The sequence below is a fragment of the Lithobates pipiens genome, unplaced genomic scaffold (assembly GCF_037356315.1).
Source record: "Lithobates pipiens isolate NorthernLeopardFrog02 unplaced genomic scaffold, aLitPip1_a1.2 Scaffold_8, whole genome shotgun sequence".
Classification (NCBI taxonomy): domain Eukaryota; kingdom Metazoa; phylum Chordata; class Amphibia; order Anura; family Ranidae; genus Lithobates; species Lithobates pipiens.
The window spans coordinates 466593081-466607305 of NW_027507903.1; the positions used below are offsets into that span (position 1 = coordinate 466593081).

The 14225-nt window shown below is 44.5% G+C and overlaps 1 protein-coding gene across 1 annotated transcript in view; it reads left to right on the forward strand.

Annotated features, from left to right (window-relative positions):
• The window catches only part of VWF (von Willebrand factor), a 271073-nt gene that overhangs the window by 15079 nt on the left and 241769 nt on the right, over window positions 1–14225 (forward strand). The window contains exon 6 of the mRNA XM_077468547.1: window positions 6771–6895. Coding sequence (XP_077324673.1) covers window positions 6771–6895 — 125 coding nt within the window. The remainder of the gene's footprint in view (window positions 1–6770; window positions 6896–14225) is intronic.

Consider the following 14225-nt stretch of genomic DNA (forward strand, 5'->3'; position numbering starts at 1 on the left):
TCACTTTTTTGGTTTATAGCACAAAAAAAAAAACCGCAGGGGTGATCAAATACCACCAAAAGAAAACTCTATTTGTGGGGGAAAAAATGACATAAATTTTGCTTTTGTAGAGCGTCGCACAATCATGCAATTGTCCGCTAAATTGATGCAGTGCCATCTAAACAAAAAAATGGCCTGGCCATTATGGGGGCAAATCCTTCCGGTCCTTAACTAGTTAAATAGTATACCTGGGGATGCCTTAAAGCTGCACCTGATATTATAGAACAGTATGATGTATCGTATTTGCTGGTGTATAAGGCGACCCGGCATATAAGACGACCCCCTAATCTTACAGGACAAAAATGCTTTTAAATCTGTACTTACCGTATAAGACGACCCGGCTTTCGAGGCTTCCGAGGCTTCATATTTCTTCCCTCTTCCTGCATTTGCTGGAGCCAATCACGGCGAGCGATGTATTCTATTAATAAATACAAAGCCTGCTTGAATTGGTAGAGGCTGTAACATCATCAGCCCGCGCCGCTCTGACTCTCCAAGCCAATCAGAGCAGGCTACAGAGTAGCCTGCTCGGATTGGCAGAGGTCGTTACTCCAATCCGAGCAGGCTTTGTATTCATTTGAATACATCGCTCACCAGGATTGGCTCAGCGGTATATACTGTATGTAGCCGAAGCTACATACAGTATTACAGAACACCCAGCCGGCATCCGAGGAGCTGACCCGGCGTATAAGACGACCCCTGCTTTTTGGCCAATTTTTTTACGTGTAAAAGGTCGTCTTAAGGCCCGTACACACGGTCGGACTTTTTGACAACAAACATGCAAATTAGCTGTTTTGGAGCAACATCCGACTGTGTGTACGCTCCATCGGACAAACTTTTTCTGTTTTCATCGGACTTTTGTTGGCTGTGCGAACGGACAAACTTTCTGGCAACAAAAGTCTGATGGAGCAAAGTCCGACCGTGTGTACGCAAAAGCATCGGACTTTTGTACAAGGTACAAACACGCATGCTCAGAACCTATGCAAACGATCAGACTACAATACAGAAGTTGACCAAAGGTGGCGCTGGAGTCACGGACGTCCTCTTTTGAAGTGGCGTCCGTACGTTGTGACGTCACCACGTTCGTGTTTGTTGTCAAAAAGTCCGACCGTGTGTATGCAATACAAACTTGTGGACCACGCCCTTTGTACAAAAGTCCACGGAAAAGTTTGTACAAAGTCCGACCGTGTGTATGAGGCTTTATACGCCGGAAAATACGGAAGTCCTTTATAAGTGACAATGGGCTCCATTCACTAAAGCAGATTGCATGCGGTATTTAGGTGTCCGAACACATTTTCCCTAGATATCGCATGCGATCCTGAAACTGTCAATTCACTATGTCATTTTGCAGTATTTGCTACAAAACGCTGAAAATGTTTGGTAAATACGGCATGAAAAAGCGTTAAACTCAATTCACAGAAGGAAATAAATAATTAAATGCATGCTGTAATTAAGTAATGGTCCAGGCATGCGGTATTTAGGCAATGTAAAAATATAATAGCCAATTTTGAGTAGTATCTGACTTTTTGGATCAGTTCTCAACAGTAATGCCTAGTTACTTAAATATGGAAGTATGGAAATCATTGGAGTTGATTTTCTTAAAGTATAACTAAAAAAAACAAAAAAAAAACACTTTTTTTAGTTTTGGATAGCGTGGAGGTGGATTAGAACACCTGTTAGGTTTTTATTGCTGTCTGTGTCGCCATTAGGGAGATTCACCCTCTCTATTTGTCCTGTTTACCATGACTGAGGGACCTTCAGAATGCCAAGTAGGGATGAGCTTCGTGTTCGAGTCGAACGTACGTTCGACTCGAACATTGGCCGTTTGGCCGTTCGGCGAATTCCGAACGTTTTGGCCGTTCGCGTCAAAATTCGAGTGACGCGCGCGCGGACCACAATGCACTGCGTTGGCGCAGTGCATTGCTGCCCGATGATTGGCCAAGCATGCACTGTGACCCCGCATGCTTGGCCAATCGCAGCGCCGGCAGCGAGGAGAGCCATGATTGGCCACAGGCATCCTGCCTGTGGCCAATCATAGCTCAGGCTGTGTAGTGCACGCCCCACACTATATAAGGCCGCCTTTAAGGCGGCCTCCTGTAGTGTGTTACTTTGCATCTGAAGCAGTGGGTGTTCTGTGTACCTTCAACACAGTACACACCAATAGTTTTTGGCTGATTTCCTATCTTGCTGCTGTGTAGTGGTTGTTGTCTGTGCCCTGACTGCAGTATACACCACTATATTCACCTCACCTATATAGCTAGTGATCTAGCTTTAACCACTTAACAACTGCCCATTGCCGATTAACGGCTTCAGGGCGGTTGTTTAACTCAGAGAGGCCGTTAATTAACGGCCTCCCAGAATTCTGCTCTCGCGTGCCCCGAGGTGTGCGCACTCGAGAGCATCCGTGACCGCCGGGTCCATAGGACCCGGCGCATCACGGTAAACGGCCGCTCATAGCGGCCGTTTACCACGTGATTGCTCCGTCAAATGACGGAGTGATCACTTGGAAACAAACCGGCGTCATGTTATGACGCCTGTTCCTCCCTCCCCTTTCTGTACCGATCGGTACAGTGGAGGGGAAAGAGATCGGTGTCAGCAGCGATGTGGGCTGCATCTGCAGTGCCCACATCGCTGCTCACCGAATTTAACCCCTCAATTCCCTGCCAATACTCTGCAATACCAGTGCATACTCTGCAGTACCCTGCCATTACTCTGCAGTACCCCGCCATTACTCTGCAGTGCAGTACCCTGCCATTACTCTGCAGTGCAGTACCCTGCCATTACTCTGTAGTACCCCGCCATTACTCTGCAGTGCAGTACCCCGCCATTACTCTGCAGTGCAGTACCCTGCCATTACTCTGCAGTGCAGTACCCCGCCATTACTCTGCAGTACCCCGCCATTACTCTGCAGTGCAGTACCCTGCCATTACTCTGCAGTGCAGTACCCCGCCATTACTCTGCAGTACCCCGCCATTACTCTGCAGTGCAGTACCCTGCTATTACTCTGTAGTACCCCGCCATTACTCTACAGTACCCCGCCATTACTCTGCAGTGCAGTACCCTGCCATTACTCTGCAGTACCCCGCCATTACTCTGCAGTACCCCGCCATTACTCTGCAGTGCAGTACCCCGCCATTACTCTGCAGTGCAGTACCCTGCCATTACTCTGCAGTGCAGTACCCCGCCATTACTCTGCAGTACCCCGCCATTACTCTGCAGTGCAGTACCCCGCCATTACTCTGCAGTGCAGTACCCCGCCATTACTCTGCAGTGCAGTACCCTGCCATTACTCTGCAGTGCAGTACCCTGCTATTACTCTGTAGTACCCCGCCAATACCCCGCCAATACTCTGTAATACCCTGCCATAAATTGCCATACCCAGCCATACTCAGAGATACCCAGCCATACTCGGTGATACCCTGAAATACCCAGCCATAGACGCCCCCCACCCCTCACCGCCCTCCGGTGCTTCTACCAACTCGCCAGTACGATCAAAGCCAGAATCTTTTTTTTATTTTTTATTTCAGGCTTCCCAGCCTAGAGGTGAGATGTGGGGTCATATTGACCCCCCAGATTTCACTGTAAAGAGGACCTGTCACCCCATATTCCTATTACAAGGGATGTTTACATTTCTTGTAATAGGAATAAAAGTGATCAAAAATATATTTTTGGGAAAAAAAATGTCAAACTAAAATAAATAAAGTAAAATGAACAATAAAAAAATAAAATAAAAATTAAAGCGCCCATGTCCCCATGTGCTCGCATGTGCCACACATGTGAGGTATCGCCGAGAATGTTAGAGCGAGAGCAATAATTCTAGTCCTAGACCTCCTCTGCAACTCAAAACATGTAACCAGTAAAAAAATATTTAAAGCGTCGCCTATGGGGATTTTTTAAGTAGCGACGTTTGGCGCCATTCCACGGGCATGTGCAATTTTGAAGAGTGACATGTTTGATATCTATTTACTCAGCATAACTTCATCTTTCACTTTATGCAAACATTGGGTTAACAAGTGGTTAATAATAGAGCTTGCAGTCAGTAGTGTTAGGAGATAGTGCGTGCTGTCTGCGTGCTCTGTACCCAGTACATACCGCTATAATATAGGGCAGGCCCCTACTTTCAAACATCCAACTTACAAACATCTCCTACTTGCAAACGCAAGGAGACAGCAGCAAGTGAGATGAAAAAAGATGGACGACAAAACAAATTATACAGGGGTGATAACCCTTCCCTATGTTTTCCAAAAAGCTTAAAGATAGTTTTTTTGACTGGAGCTACACTTTAAAAATGTACCGGTTGAAAATGACAAACAGATTCAACTTAACACAACAAACCTACACAGTCCCTGTCTTGTTTGCACCGCCTGTATACTGCTGTTCTGAGTATATAGGGCCTGGGGGCCACACGCATTTCCTTTTTTTAATATGGGTACGGGGTTCCCCTTAATATGCGTACAAGACCCAAATAGGCTGGTAATGGGCAGGGAGGGCTACCCATGCCATGTTTCTCAATGATTTTCAACCATATTGCAGGAACCAGATATAACATTAAAACCGCAAGCAGTTTTAAATGGTGTTATTTCCGTTTAATGTCATTTTGTGCAGGGACTGTTCTAAACACGGGAAACACGTGGCACTTCACAGGCATACTACAGACACCCCGCAGGCACCATATTTAAAGGAATATTTCACTTTTTTTTTTCACTTTAATCGTCATTAAAATCAGTGCTCCCGCCAAAACGGTAGTTTTTAAAACTTTTTTTTGCAGTGACCCATGTCCCCTGAGGCAGGAGGCAGGTCGCCAAACCCTTTTTAGGACACTATCTTGCATATTAGCCGTTAAAATTAGCACTTTCCAATTCGAACGTTCGAGTCCCATAGACTTCAATGGGGTTCTAACGTTCGTACCGAACGCGGGGGTCGTTCGCAAGTTCTGGTGCGAACCGAACCGGGGGGTGTTCGGCTCATCCCTAATGCCAAGGCTCAACTATCTATAATGTAAAAAACACTTGGCCTCCCCTTTCCAAAACTGACTAGATGACATTTTATTGGGAGTGAAATGGTCATAGCAGCCTTTTTATTACAAAACAATTAAATACAGTACAACAATCAAAATAAACAAGTGTAATGCGTTTAATACAGTCAATTAATAACAAATAAACCAATACTTCAACTTAATCCTACCTAAGGTCTTTGAAAGCCTATATACTCACGACCAATCGGTTGTATCTGCCACCCCATAAAAGGCCCCCAGCCACAACTTACACTGACTGAGGGACAATTACTACTTACGTACTACCAGATACAACCTAATTAATCCCCGATGTTACCACCGTATTGTAAGGAAGTGACACCCATACCTCAGATGGGCCCAACCCATTATTCTCCAGAATTTTTTCCAGCACCGCCTTCAAAGTCCAATAGAACCTGCCTACTGCTATGACAGGAAAATATAAGAACCCCAAAGACTGAAAGGCCATCTAAACATAAAGACTAAAAAAAAATACTGAATGCACCTCCAGCATCTTAATAACATAGGAAGCTCCTTCAAACCAAAACAAACAAGGGGGAGAGGGTGGAATAAACCTGTCTGACGCTAGGCAAGGCCCCCACTGAGCACTGACAAGATTCCCCTCACCTCTACCCATTGCAGGATGAGCGAGCAATAAGCGAGTTTGGGGTGGAGGACCTTTACAGGCCTGCATAGAGTCCTGACCTCAACCTAAAAGAAGACCATTGGGATGAATTTGTTTATTTATGACACCCCCAAAACAGATTGCAAAACGCAATGTGATTGCCAGAATTTAATTGCATGGGTGTGAACACTCATGCAATGCAATTCCGGTTGCAGGAAAAAAAAGGGTCCTGCACCATTTTAGTGCTTCTTCGATGCCTTTTGAGTCATGCAAAATGTGTGGCTCAAATAGCACCCCACAGACATTGCATGTGAAGTGCACAGGAATGTGGTGCGATTGCTGTGCGAATCACATGCTGTGTTCTGCACGCACTAGTGTGAATCCAGAATGAAACGCAATGGGGGTTATTTACGAAAGGCAAATCCACTTTGCACTACAAGTACAAAATACACTTAAAATTGCACTGAGAGTGAATTTGGAAGTGCAGTCACTGTAGATCCGAGGGGGACATGCAAGGAAAATAAAAAAAAACTGCATTTTAGCTTGCATGTGATTGGATGATAAAATCAGCAGAGCTTCCCCTCATTTCAGATCTACCCCTCAGATCTACAGTGACCGCACTTCTAGTGCAATTTCAAGTGCACTTTGCACTTGTAGTTTGCACTTGTAGTGCAAAGTGTATTTGCCTTTCGTAAATAACCCCCTAAGGGGTTGGTTTTCTAAAGTGCACTTTGCAAATTGCAGTTGCCCTCTGCAAGAGCAGTTGCTCCAGAGCTTATTAAATAAGGTAAGGCTACACTTTTGCTTGCACATGATTGGATCATGGAAGTCAGCATTTACTAAGCTCTGGAGCAACTGCACTTTGCAAAGTATACAGTCTATTTGTCTTTAGTAAATGCACCCCATTGCCCATCATTCTTCTAAAGACATCATAATTGTGATATAACAAAAATTATATCTAGACTGATATCCAGGGTTTGGCACTCTACACAAGCTGGTTATTTCAGTGCCCTGTCAAACCTGTACTGTTACTGTTTTGTAGCTATGATACACTCCCCATCATCATATTCTAATACTAACTTTTTTTTTTTTACATAGGCATTATAGCAGAAAAGGACTACGAATTTGCCAATTCTTGGGCGCTACACGGGAGTGATAGGAGGTGCAAAAGGATTTATCCACCCAGTAACACCTGCAACATTTCATCAGAAGCAGCAGAAAAGGTCTGTCTCATTATCTTCTGTATATTCTGTGTATACTTCTATTTTTATAGATAGACTTCTATTTGTATCACTACAGCTGGCTGTACATGGAGCCAAACTTGACTGGTTCAGCTGGCTGGCTGAACAAAAACAACAGACCCATGTATGGCCAGCTTAAAGTATAACTAAAGGCAAAACTTTTTGTATACAATGGAGAAGGATTGGAACACCTGTCAGTTTTTATTGCTGTCTGTGCCCCCCCCCCCCCCCCCCGTTAAGGAGATCCACTCTCTCTATTTGTCCTATTTACCATTATCATTGAAAGTGAAAATAAAAGAAAATCCCAAATTTTGGGTTGTCCCCAGAAAAGTAATAGCAGGGAATTCTTCCAATGGGGGCACTAGTTCTGGTCACCTGGGAATTCCCTTAATTTGCAGGGATTTTCTCTCATTTCCTGTTTGGCTATGGGATAGGAGGTGAAGGGAAATCTCCGCAATGGGGCACAAATGACAAAAAAAAATCTTACAGAGGCTATAACCTTCCCTTGCTCTATCCAAAATGAAAAAAAAAAAAAGTTTTACCTATTGTAACCCCTCTCCATGTTATCCAAAATGAAATAAAAAGTCTTGAAGGGAGTTAGGCTTTAAAAATGTTTTATAAGTTTTTATAAGTTTTTCTATTTCAACAACAATCTTCCCATAAAATTATAAGTGTACATAACATATTCTATACACATTATTTACATGTAAAAACCTTCCTTCTGTAGAGGTTATGTTGTGGTATCAGTTAAATGATCAGACAAGTAACAGTCAATGCAACTAGTGTAGTACAGGGCTGCCTAAGGATAGGTCCGCAAAGGCCACCAAGTGGCAGCACAATACAGAATAACAGTATCTAAGAGAACAGAGTAAAAGCAGGGAATCGCTAGTAATATATAGCACAGTACACTTTATTCTAGTCAAGTGCAACACAGATACTTTGAGCTCCTTTGGGGTAACACCTTTCTCAATGAGGGGCTGGCTATAGCTGGTAGTCTAAGTGGTCAACTTTAGGCATCTCCAGACAAACTCCACAGAAGGAGGGTGGAAGGAGTCTCTGGTCTGAGTGTCTACAAAGCAGCAGATGTGAAGATTAGGTAGGGTTGCCACCTTTTCTTCAAGCCAAACCCAAACACTTTCCCGGTGCATGGCAATTTTTTTGTAGTCCACACTATAGGATTGTAAAATACCTGGGGCACCTTCTGGGTTACCCAAAGTGAATGAGGTGTGCTACAATGGACAGTGGCTGTGGCCAAATTACCTTAACAGTGGGGGGGGGGGGGGCAACTTAAAGGGGCATGGTTAAATAAAACAAAAGCATTTGTGTACCCATCAAATATGATTTGATTAATAAAAGAAATGTCAGTTAATATATGAAACTAGCATACCTTAAAAGTGGACACTGTCAGCTAGAAGAGCAGTGGATGGCGTCAGTAGAGCAGTGGATGGTGTCAGTAGGGCAGTGGACGGTGTCAGTAGAGCAGGGGAGGGCATCAGTAGAGCAGATGATGGTGTCAATAGAGCAGTGGACGGTGTCAGTAGAGCAGTGGATGGTGTCAGTAGGGCAGTGGACAGTGTCAGTAGAGCAGAGGACGGCATCAGTAGAGTAGTGGGCGGTGTCAGTAGGGCAGTGGACGGTGTCAGTAGGGCAGTGGACGGCATCCGTAAAGCAATGGATGGTGTCAGTAGAGCAGTGGACGGTGTCAGTAGAGCAGTGGATGGCATCAGTAGAGCAGTGGATGGTGTCAGTAGAGCAGTGGACGTGTCAATAGAGCAGTGGATATGTCAGGAGAGCAGTGGCAATGTCAGTGGGGCAGTGGATGGTGTCAGTGGAGCAGATGATGGTGACAGTAGAGCAATGGATGGTGTCAGTGGGGCAGTGGAAGGTGTCAGTGGAGCAGTGGATGGTGTCAGTACGGCAGTGGATGGTGTCAGTAGAGTAGTGTACCTCCATCCAAAAACCTGAATCAGCTCTACTGAACCCAACCCCATACAAACTTTTCACAAAGTGGCACTGTGCATTCTATAACCCTTTCAAGCACCTTTTAATTACAATAAAAAGACCAAAAGAAATTCAACACAATCCACAGGCCCCCCCAAATAGAGAATAAAATAACAGATTAAATATCAGACAGTGCCTGTGCCCCCCAATAGAGACAAAAAAAACTGTGCCCCCCCCCCCCCCCATTACAGCGAGACAAAAAAAACCTTACCTTCCAGGAGCCACGGGGGGGGGGGGGGGTTTGGTTAGCTGACAGACAGGGGTAGCTGATAGAGGAGGGGGTGGCTTACAGAGAGGAGGTGGCTGACAGAGGGGGGTGAGAGGGTAGATGAGAAATAGACCTCAGTGAGGAGACACACAGTGCACGCCAGGCAGGGAGGCGGGACACAGGGAGGCCGCGATCACCCACAGTTCAGCCCCACCTCTACATGTGACAAGCTCGGAGCGTACAGGCTCATAAATGTCTGTAACATTGATGGAGGGCATGGGAATCGGGATGCTCAGCTCTTGATGTTGCAGGAGGGGCCCCTGGTCATAGGACGGTTGAATGTGAATGTGCCCGGGTTTCTGGTGGGTTAAAACATGTGTCAAAACCCAGACTGTCCAGGTGAAAACTGGACAGGTGGCAACCCTAAGATTAGGGTTCATGCCACTGGAAAGGAAGTATTCTGGGGCCAGCTTGCACAGTGCCCACCACAGTGACTGAGGCTTAAGATGAAGCTGCATGCTCTTGTGCTCCCATCCGGCATCACACTTGCCAGGAATAATGAAGGAGGGCCCCACATCTGGATAAAGCTAACATGCCCAACCTCTTCTGTCACATCAGACTCAGGGGTTGATATACTAAAGACAAATAGACTGTGCACTTTGTAAAGTGCAGTTGCACTCTGAAAGAGCAGTTGCTCTAGAGCTTAGTAAATGAACAGAAGCTCTCCTGACATACATTATCCAATCATGTGCAAACAAAAATGCATTTTTTCCCCTTACAAGTGATTGGTTATTCTTTGTAAAGTTAAACTTTACCTCATTTACAAAGCTCTGGAGCAACTGCACTTGCAGAGTGTAGCTGCACTTTGCAAAGATAACAGTCTATTTGCCTTTAGTAAATCAACCCCACAGTCTCTTTGAGCACCTGAGGATGGAAACAGTGAAATTATGTGTGTGTCCATGAGATTAGACATCCTGAGACTGCTGTTGGGCACCGCTATCTTAATGTGATATTACTTAGGGGTTGATTTACTAAGGGCAAATAGACTGTGTACTTTGGAAAGTGCAGTTGCACTCTGCAAGAGCAGTTGCTTGTGAGCTTAGTAAATGAGCAGAAGCTCTGCTGACTTCCACCATCCAATCATGTGCAAGCAAAAATGCAGTTCTGTTAATTTCCTTGCACGTGATTGGGTATTCTTTGCAAAGTGAAGCTTTACCTCATTTACTAAGCTCTGGAGCAAATGCACTTTGCAAAGTGCACAGTCTATTTATTTTTTGTAAATCAACCCCTTAGTGTCACCGGCTCAAGAGACACGTCATAGTATTCCCCTTCACGTCTTCCCTCTTCAGCTACATAAAAAAAGTTATGTGAAGAGGTGAGGGGAGTGGCAGAGGTGGTAGACCAGCACAGGCAGCAATGAAGAGGAGAATGGTGTAATGTACAAGAAGGAAGGGGCTGTGTTGGGAATTGACTCTTCCTGATGACGTAAATTTTTTTGGCAAGTATAAAGGAACTTTGCAAGTGAAAAAAATTGTTTATGGAAAGGAAAACTCTGCAGGTAAGCAAGCAATACGAAATACTTAATTTTTCTGTGCTTTTACCCGCGATTATTAAAGTTGATGGCACAATCTATTTAATACTAAAAAGACCAATACTATAATTACACTTTATAAAATAAATGCACACCAGTGGAGGAATTGTTGTGTTAGAATAAAGTAAAAAATTGGAATAAATCTTTCAGATCTTTGTATGTAAATAGAAGTCTTTGTTTATGAGCATCACTTCCAGGAATGCAGATCGCAGTCCTCTAAACACTCGGCCTTTCTGAGGGTGTCCACATGCCAAGCATTTCGCACAATAAGACTAGTTTTGCTGTTCCTTCTCCCTACGCAAATGGAATATTTCTATCATAGTGTTAGCAATCTATTTTCAGATTGGAGCAAGTAGGATCCGCCAACGATGACCTTGGCCTCAGCTGCCCAGTATAGCCTCTTCTTGTCTATTATAACTTGTATACCAAGACAATATGTCATTCATGAGCTGACTTATAGATGCATTATTGACGCATGTGGTGTGTTGGTATTTAAGGAGAATTCAAAGTGTGGCTTTAAATTGGGATTACATTCTTTTACCCCCCAAAAAAATTCTAGCAGGTAGATTTTCATTGTAGGTGGTAGACTCTTTACTTCTCTTCTGCCATAAAGGCTTCTGCCTTACCTACCAACAGTTTTATTCTGCTAGTACACTGAACCACACAATTACAGGTTAGTGAACAATCTTGGCATGTCTTGGGTGCAATGACAAATTAACAACTGTCCACATGCATGTGGTCACTTCATTCCGGGCTGTTCATTTAAAGTGGCTGAAGACACCGAATTTCGAAGAAGACAGGATGTAGATGTCGGCAGCAATGACAGAGCGACAAGGGAAATCTCAGGCGTTGCAACGCTGGAGGAGGGTGCTTTATGCCGCGTACACACGATCAAACTATCCGCCCGTGTGTAGGCTCCGGCAGACTTTTTTTTACCCAAAAGTCCGGCGGACTAAGATTGGAGTTTTGCACATCAATCTGTCCGCCGGACTCGCATTTTGGCGGACAGTACAGCCGTGTGTGTGCCAGTTCGCCGTACTTTTGAAATGAACGTACTTTTCCCGCCCAGAGAAAAGTCCGCTCATTTTGAGCGTGGCTCCAGGTAGCCGGGACCAGCGAAGGAAGCGTTGCTGGCCCCGTCACCTGGTATGGACTTAAAAGGGAATCCCTACGCTGAAAAAACGGCATGGGGTCCCCCCCTAGGTCCATATCAAGCCCTTATCCGAGCATGCTACCCGGCTGGCCAGGAAAGGGGGTGGGGACAAGCGAGTGCCCCCCCCTGAGCCGTACCAGGCCACGTGCCCTCAACATGGGGGGGTGCCCCCCATCCCAAAGCACCTTGTCCCCATGTTAATGAGAACAAGGGCCTCTTCCCGACAACCCTGGCCGTTGGTTGTCGGGGTCTGCGGGCGGGGGCTTATCGAAATCCGGGAGCCCCCTTTAATAGGAGTCCTCTGGGACTCAGACTAAGTCTGCCGGATAGTCTGATACGTGTGTACACGGCATTAGTAGATAAGTCTGTCATAATGTGTGTAACACTGTTGCACCTGATCTTCAATAAATACTTCAGCTAACAAGTTTTAAGCCCACTTACTTGACAATAAGTTCTCAGGCACATTAATCTGAATAGGGAATTATTTTCTTAGGATGTAGAGAATGATGGGCTGTGGTCACTTCAATTAGAGTTTTTGCAGTTTTATTGCAGGATCACTGAGGATTTCTTTACAGAACACGGTCTCTGGTCTTCAGCACATTTTGGGAATTTTCTGGGTCCCTCTCTAACAGAGTTATGCTGGCTGGACAGTAGAGTCCAATCCATGGACTTAACTGTTTCACAAAACAGCTGCATGCAAGGCTGTTCATTTCAAACTTGCCAGTGTGCATGTGTTCACTCACAAACACACTTTCAAGCCCTCAAACGGCTGCCGCCATAGAGTGCATTGTCCCTGGCTGTAAAGGCAGAGAGGTTTTAATTACAATTTAAAATTAAAATGTGGCTCCTTGACAACTGATGTTCTAGTGGTAACTCAGTCTTATTATTCAAGGCAGGAAAGCCTGGAAAGGTTCTTGTGTTGACTTTTTAATCACCCCCTTCATTGTGGGGGACAACTGCAATTTGATTCCTCTAGGCCAGCGTAAACATCCATGGCAGTTGGTATCTCCCAGATTCCTCAACGGAGGGGAAATCCTTGGAGCACTCCACTCTTTAGGTCCTAAAGGCCTAGCCCTAGGGTGAATATAGATCTTACAGAAACATGCTCTTCAGGTGAAAGTCCAGAAGAGAAGACCGTATGCCAGGAAGTGTCTCAGATATTTAATGACTCAAATATCCATGATACAGAGGGGTTGATTTACCAAAGGCAAAAAGACTGTTAATCTCAGTATTTGGGGACAAAACAAAGCTAAGCAGGCCAATAACTTCTACGCAGGATGTGGAAACCTTACAAGAAGACCTAAATACAATAAGGAGTTGGGCAACTACATAGCAAATTAGGTTTAATGTTAAAAAATGTAAAGTAATGCATTTGGGTTAAAAAAATATGAATGTAAGTTACACGCTAAGGGGAGAACCTCTGGGAGAATCTAGGATGGGAAATTACTTGGGGATCCTAGTAGATGACAGGCATGCAATACCAAGCTGCTGCAAGCAAAGCCAACAAATATTGGCATGCATTAAAAAGGGGATTAACCCCAGAGATAAACCGATAATTCTCGCACTCAACAAGACTCTAGTCTGGCTGCATCTGGAGTATTACATCCAGTTCTGGGGGCCAGTCCAAAGATGGAAATGGAGAGAATACAGAGAAGGGCAACAAAGCTAATAAAGGGACTGGAGGACCTCAGCTATGGGGAAAGACTACAAGCATTGAACGTATTCTCTCTAGAGAGGAGACTCCTGAGAGGGGATATGATATCAATATACAAATACTGGTGAACCTAGCATAGGGAAAAAATGTTTTGGTGAAAGGAAATTTAAAAAGACACCTGGCCATTCACTATAATTAGAAGAGAACCTTAAACTGCGTAAAGGGTTCTTTATTGTCAGAGCAGTAAGGATGTGGAATTCTCTTCCACAAGCAGCGGTATCAGCAGGGAGAGTTGATAGTTTAAAAAAATTAATAGATGGGCACCTTAACAATCGCAACATACAGCGGTATACGATATACTATTGTCATAAACACACACACATCATAGATTGAACTGGATGGACTTTTTTCAACCTCACCAACTATGTAGCTATGGAGGATCAGGGAGCTTTAAGTGAGTGCAGGTAGGGTGAGTATATGGGGTTGGGGGGATATCTGAGGGCCCTCTTTAACCGCTTATGGTGGTATTAAAACTAAAATCAAAAATGCTATAATCTACTGCTTACTAATTCTTAGATGTGGTGGTTGGATTCATTTTATTTTTTATCTGCTTTTTTCCTTTTATTTTTACCAGTTAATCCAGAAAGTAGGTGTGGTATTTTTTAACTTACTTTATCAGGCCAAGCTATCCTGCAAAAGTGGCAG